Source organism: Pinus tabuliformis, chromosome 5_1, assembly GCF_031772625.1.
Source record: "Pinus tabuliformis cultivar Carrire ecotype Pingquan chromosome 5_1, CPIR1, whole genome shotgun sequence".
Lineage (NCBI taxonomy): Eukaryota > Viridiplantae > Streptophyta > Pinopsida > Pinales > Pinaceae > Pinus > Pinus tabuliformis.
The window spans coordinates 592,216,566-592,224,001 of record NC_142305.1 but is presented as its reverse complement, the minus strand read 5'-3'; the positions used below and the strand labels follow the sequence as shown (position 1 = coordinate 592,224,001).

The 7,436-nt window shown below is 36.3% G+C and overlaps 1 protein-coding gene across 1 annotated transcript; it reads left to right on the top strand.

Annotated features, from left to right (window-relative positions):
- Positions 1–1,847: 1,847 nt before the first annotated feature.
- LOC149166256 (putative indole-3-pyruvate monooxygenase YUCCA8) lies at positions 1,848–2,282 on the top strand. Its single transcript, XM_089430116.1, has one exon. It carries the CDS (start codon positions 1,848–1,850, stop codon positions 2,280–2,282), a length of 435 nt encoding a protein of 144 aa, XP_089286242.1.
- Positions 2,283–7,436: the final 5,154 nt, after the last annotated feature.

The following is a 7,436-nucleotide window of genomic DNA, read 5'->3' as shown; positions in this document are numbered from 1 at the left end:
AGCTGGTATATAGGAATAGACTTAAGGATTGTTTTTAAGAGGATAATTTTGTCATCCAAATTGAGAGCTCTCAACACCAAACCACTATGTTTCAATTGGATTTTGAGGAGGAGGACTTTCCAACAAGAGGTATTTAAGGAATTATATGCTAAAGGCATTCCCATATACTTCATAGGTAAAGACCCAATACCAAACCCCAACAGTTAGGCAAAGAAAGTTTGAATAGTCCTTGGGGCATTAAAAAAGAAATATTATTAATCAAGGTACCCAAGCCCATCACAAACTCCTGAAGAATTTCTTTGATTTTCCGGGATTCTGTCAAGGAGACTTAAAAAAATATGTCAACTACAAATTGTTGTCGGGTGATGGATAAGTCATTTCCCCATGGTCTAAGACCCTTGATTTGAGAGGTACAAACTACTGATTTCAAGAATCTACCCAATCCTTCAGCAACCAAGATGAAGAGGAAAGGGGAGATCAGATCTACCTGCCAGAGGCCTCGAGAGGGATTGAAGGTGTGGGAGGGAGAAGCATTGAGCAAGATAGAGAAAATCAGGGAGGAAAAAAGGGAGAATATCCAATTCACCCATCATTGGTCAAATCCAAACGGCTTCAGGATATTAACCAAATAGGACTGGTTGAAGCAATCATAGGCTTTGGATAAGTCTAATTTGATCATCATACTAGGGGGTTTATGATTCTTTAGGGAATGAACCATCTCGTGAGAGGTAATGATTCCATCCAGGATTTGGCGACCTTCCATGAAGCCAGATTGTTTCGGGGATATAAGGGCTGGAAGTAGAGGCTTCAAACACTTGAATATAATAATAGAAATAATTTTATAGATAACATTGCATAAAGAGATGGGTCTAAGGCCCCGGTGATCCTCAAATTTGGTTGTTTTATGAATTAAAGAAATAAAAGTTGAATTAAGAATCAGACATACCTTCTGGTTATGTCTCGCTTCCTCCATTATCTCAAGTATATCCTTTCTAATAAAGTTCCATGTTGCTTGATAAAATTATGCTGTGAAACCATCGAGTCCAGGAGCTTTATTCTTAACCATTCCTTTGACAACATCCTCTATTTCCTCCAGAGTCACAACACGCATTACGGCCATGTTCTGTTCTTGGGTGATTAACCGAGGGATGCATTGAGTGATTCTCCAAATATCATTTGGTCAGTTCCAAAAGGAGGGTCTAAAAATGATTAACCACCATATCTTCCTTCTCATCATGTTGAACCAATTGCCTCATCAATCCATCATTAAGAGAGAATATTCGATTACGTTCCATGTCCTGGATCATTGCTTTATGGAAAAACCTTGTGTTTCACTCTCCTTCTCTAAGCCATTCGATTCTAGACTTTTGTTTCCACAGGATTTCTTCTTGTTTCCTTCTTTCTTCCAAATGGTTCAACAAGTGACCATTAGTCTCAACCAAGCTCTCTAATCTACCTTCTCAAATTATTTTTTGTTGAACTTATTGCATTATGTCTTGGAGTTTTTTTCTTTTTCTTTCTGAATGTTTGGATAACTTTGATTAGGAAATGATCGTCTATGGTTAATGGTTTGGAGTACATTGTTTTGTGGCACATTGTAATATGCAAGTTGTATTTGGCTGGAACGAAGTTTATAAATAGATTTATTAGGCTCCATTATAATGTGCCAAGGGCCAGAGCTCGAGTGTCAAATACTAATAGAATTCCATTAACTAGATTTCTTCAGAATTGAGATTTTCCCAAAATATTCCTTTTAATATTATTCGTGTTATGTGAGTGCTTGTCTATTTTGTTTATAATTATGTTATTTACTTCAGCAGGCTCTTCCGGATTGGCTAGCCGAATAGATGGCTTACAACGGACTCAAGCTCCACCTTCCCAAGCAATTCTGCGAGTTGCCAAGGATGCCATTTCCCAATGACTTCCAGATATACCCGTCCAGGGAGCAATTTATCGAGTCTTGGAGTCGTATGCAAGGAGAGTCGAACTCAGTCCCAGCGTCAACATGCGTGTTCAGACCGCGAAATATGATGAGACCCGTGGGTTGTGGAGAGTTAGTACTGTTAAGACCAATTACTCCGAAAGGGTTGGGTATGCCTAAAGCCGAGTATATTTGTCGTTGGTTGAGAGTTGCAACCGGAGAGAATACAGTTCCAGTAATTCCTCATATCACTGGAAAGGAAAATTTTAATGGGGAGATCATTCAAGCCTGTTCTTACAAAATGGTGCGCTCTAAGAAGGGAAAAAGGTGCTTGTCCTTGGATGCGGCAACAGTGGGATAGAAGTCAGCCTTGATCTTGCCAATCACAACGCCAAACCTTTCCTAGTGATGCGCAGCGACGTAAGTTTGATTCATAATTATTATGATCCAAATTTAACTCTGCTATATTGTTTCCTTTTCTGAATGGAAAGTCTGTGGACTTTAAATGATTAAAAAGATAAGGGGATCTTGATTTTTGTGCAACTTGCAGGAATAGTCGTTATATTTTTGCGCCTAATAAAATAGAGCCGTTAGACCGATTTTTGCATGGTCTAAAGTTGGTTATTTTGGTGCAGAAGTGTGAGTTTTTCTCCAAAAATGGGTTGCCAAAGCAACCTTTCCCTCATGGACGGAAATGAGAAAGTGGTGTGTACGTTGAAGCTGGGACTGAGTTGGAATCTGCTAGCATAGGACTCCAAGTACTCCATAAATTGCTTCTTGGACGGATATGTTGGGAAGTCATAGGGGAATGGCATCCTTGGTTGCTCGCAGAAGGGGAGGTGGAGCTTGAGTCACTTGTAAATTTTACGTTGCTGCAAAGAAGCTATGCAGTAGGTGTTAAGTGTGAAGCTAAATTCATGAATCACATGCAGTGTTCCAGATTTTTCTACACCGCCATCAGTTTCTAAATCTCCAGGATTCTAGATCTTTCTACATCGCCATTCATTTCTAGATAATTCCAAATCTCCATCTGAATCACATACAGGATTCTAGATCCTTCTTCGACTCTATAAATTTGTAATTTCTCTGGCAGGGATTGCAAGCCAAGGCCCAAGCCTGTTATGTAATGCAAAGTGATTTATGTTCTCTAGTGATTGTTTTATCTATTCCGCTATTTCTGACTGAGTAATCTCAGTCATCTTGTTGTTTCTCCATTTGTTTGTCTCTGTGAATTATTCTCTGCTATTGTCATCTAAGTCTCTAAGTATAAATCCGTTGTGTGTGATGTATGTTTTGATCTAACAGTAAGCCTTCTCCAATGTAATACAAGGGACTTCTTGTGACTCCTTGTTGTCAGCGTCTTTTAGTCAAGTGGAGTTGTGACAGGTCTATTCTGAACCTATTGTAATGTAATGTATTTGAATTATCTTCTTAGATTTCTCAATAGTAGAGATTGTAAATAAGAAGGGTAAATGTTTAAAAACAACTCAATGTATCCAGATTATTTTCTGGGATTTCTCAATAGTAATAAGAGCAGTAGATTTAAAAGAAATAACTCATCGTTCTTTCAGAGAGGCTTCCATAGCCAATCTCAAAGGGCCTTCTCCAACAATTACAAACCCATTCATGCACATGCACCTTTTCCTCGTTGGCCTCCTTTCCGTATTGCTCAGAGGAAGAACTGTATATGTTCAAGTCATTGGCCTCCTTACAATATTGCTCTATGAAGTGTTCCATCAATATGGTTCTCGGAGCTTTCAGAAGGCCGTCGGGGAGGAGGTACTTTTAGTTTGCAGATAGGTTTATTTACAAATCACAGGGCATACTTTCTAAATATAATGAATCGACTACATTCGAATTCCACGAAATCGTTGTATAAATAATATATGCGCATAAGGGAATAAATTGTTAAGCTCCATTAATTTTTGCACAATTGCTGCCTACAATTATGGAATTTAAACTACAATCTTTCCTTAACTTATGGAAACCAACTGCAGTAGTTTCCTTAAGTTAAGGAAATCAACTGCAGTTAATAAATTTATTGTTGGGAGCTACTGAAGTGGTCCATTACTCCATCTGGAGTTCTCTACCTTGATCTGTGGGACATCTGACACATAGCTATCAGAAGCTTGATGGAAGCTTGGCTATAAATTCATCTGGTTGGTCCCCAAGCTTGCATCTCAATCCCCTTCAGTTTTTCACACCATCTAGCTGAGATAGCAGAGCTTGGAAGTGCCTTCAGAATTTCTGCATTCTTTTCTTTTTGGTTGGATTGAAGCTGGAGTGCTGAAGTAAAGAAGCAAGTAGACTGTGGTTTACATCAAAAGTTTCACCAATGGCTGGAGGTAATTCGTATCCCTGGGCATTAAGTTTCAACGATTCATTGAATTTTTTTTTTCGCATGCAGAATCGTTGTTATAATTCTCTAACATAAATGTGTAAGAAAATCACATGGTGCATCTAATTTCTATGGTCTAAGAAATGACATTGTCGATCGTATGGGCCTCAGAACTCATTGTTTCATGTAATTTTTTAACGAGTGCTGTGGCTAACACCGTTTCATGTAATTTTTTAACGAGTGCTGTGGCTAACACCGTTTGAGTCACTGAGTGTTTGACAGCGTGATTCGTATTTATGAGTTAGTATTAAATTATGTGGAATTATAATTAAAAAAATATTTTAATTTACTAATCAATAAAAAAATATTTTTAATATTAAAATAATATTTTAATCAATAAATATTAAATATTAAATTTACTGTATTATAATTTTTAACATTAATTTAAATTCAATATTTTTACGTAAATTAAAAAACACTCAGCTAATTCTTATATAATATATATATAAATTTAAACTTTTTAAATATATAATATTTACAACTCACTGTTAGTGCTATTTATAATACTATGACGTAAATTATTACCTTTATTATGAAGGATCACTACGACTATTTCAATAAATATTTACCTTTATTATCATGTATCATAATAATTTTCATATTCTCATTGTTATGGATCACAACTTTCATAGAGAGGTTGGATTAAGGATCACGATTTTTTTTGGAGAAATGTTGCATTGATGCAATTAAAGTTACCTATTACCATGGATCACAGCTTTGGGAGAATGGTTCGAATAATTTCTCTTGTAGTTGTTCTATGTGCAAACTTTTAAATGCCATCACGCTAAGACATATAATAAAAATAAAATAATTTTTTTACATTAAATATTAAACATTATAATAATAATAATATGATAATGTTTAATATTATTATTATTATTATAATGTTATCAAAAAAAAATATTTTAGAGAAAATTCTGAGTCACAAAAAATCAGGGAAGACAGAAACAATTTTCAAAACAAGCAAGGAGAAAGCCCGCTCCAACAAATCAACAGTTATGAGGATTCGAATACCGCAGAAAATAAATCTTCATTTAACAGCAAAGCAGATCTCCTAAACCAAACTTCTTCTCCGACTATTTTCAAAAGAACGAACACAATAGATCGCGAATCTAAGACACCAATGTCCCAAGAACCAGAAGAGATGAAGGAGATTACAACACCAATCTCCCCAAGAAAGACGAGGAGCCAGACAAGTAAAAATTAAGAAAATTGTAGGTCCAATAGACCAATTTGGTCTCAGTGGACGTTAACCATCATCATCATCATCAATAAAACATATAAAACTAAGTACTATAATAAAAAGATTTAATTTAATTTTTTATATTATAATTTTGTTTTATAATATATATATATATATATATATATATATATTAAGACAATAATATTCAATTATATTAAAATGAAATTTAGGTAATGATGATGGATATTAATAATTATTGTATTTCAAATTATATAATCAATAAAAAATTTTTATTAATAAACATATAATTAAGAATTAAAAAATGAAATATATAAATCATAAATAATAATAGTAAATTAAAATCCATTTCGCTATATAAATTAAAATAATAATTTATATTCCTCGATCAAGGTGAGATCCATATGAGTGGCATCAGAGGAATCTGTGTCATGGTCAGGGTAATAATGAGATGGAATGACGGGTGGCTAGATGACTACCCTCACACATACCTCTCTATGCGAAAGGTGGTGAGGTTCATTAATGTTGTCAATTATCGACATTTACAAAGAGACAGACAAGAATTCTGGTTTCAATTTGCGAGGCCTAGAACAGCTCTGGCGAACCGATATAAGCTCCATAGGATCCTTCAGACATGGCTTCATTTTCTGGGTGGTAGCGCAAGATCAATTCCAGGCCTAGAGCTCAAGTGCAGTTTGCATAATCCATCCTCACGGTTGATGTAGTTGCAGGTATGTTCTATTTTTTATGGATGCCTTGCTCCCTGTGTTTTCCTGGTGTCTTATAAATATGTTGATGGAAATTCCCGGTGCATTCTTTTGGTTTAGAATAAAACCCTCCTATGATGTATGGGGCGCAGGGATTGGCTATTTTGTTGGCTTGTTTGGTACTTTTTTGCCCCTTCTTAGGAAGCTTGTTATTTGTTTTAGTAACATGTCACCCTTAGTGCGCATGAAATCTTGCACTTGGTTCTTAAGCGCGATGTTAATCAATTGTATGGGGGTAATTGTTTCCTTTTCTATTTCTCAGAAGAACACTCTAACTGCTTTGATTTGGGGAGGATTTGCAAGGGTTTTCTTGGGCTTTAATTTAGTCTCCCATTTATGGAGTTATAGTGTCTACTCCGCCACTACAAGCGAGCTATATGATCAAATCTAGGTCGTTAGGGTGGGGAAAGCTCAGTTTTAATGATCTAATGTTTATCGTTCTACTACATGTGTCTTTGTAACATTTTCACGTCCATGTCTTAACCTAGTTAGTTGGCACCTCCTGTTGGGTCATCTTCTATCTAGCTAGTCAATAGCCTGGGCGAGGTCTCTGGTGGTGGAGGGTTTGGTGCCTGAAAACATTTTCCAACTCTATCCTTGTGTCCCGCAATGTCAACGGATGACTCAAGCTTCCTCATCCCACGAGATAAATGAAAGGGGTGGATGCAACCGTAGTCAGGGCTAGGTCCGTGGTCGTGGAAGAAATCAAGTTCAACATTGACCCACTTGAAATCAGGATCACAAAAATAAAAATAATTTAACCTTGGAAGCAGCTCGGTCCTATAAGACTAATGCACATCCAGAGGCTCACTAGATTACTTTAAGGTTAAAGAATGAACTAAAGCCGTAGGCAGAGGACAATGAACTAGAGCTAGATGAATGATAAGATCTCATCCCTGACCTGGTCCATACTAGAGGTCGATACACCCAGTTCCAGCAGTCACTATACCTTTTCTAGATGATGAAAAATCTCTTTGAAAGAGCTTTGACAATGACCTTTGTAGGAATTTCGGAGTCAGCAACATAAATACAATAAATCCACGGGGAATTCCAGCTCATTCAACACAAAAATGCTCGTTTAAGTCATATTGAGAAACATATTCTCTTCCACAAATTGAACTGTCGGGCTCTAGTGCCAAAGACCTATTG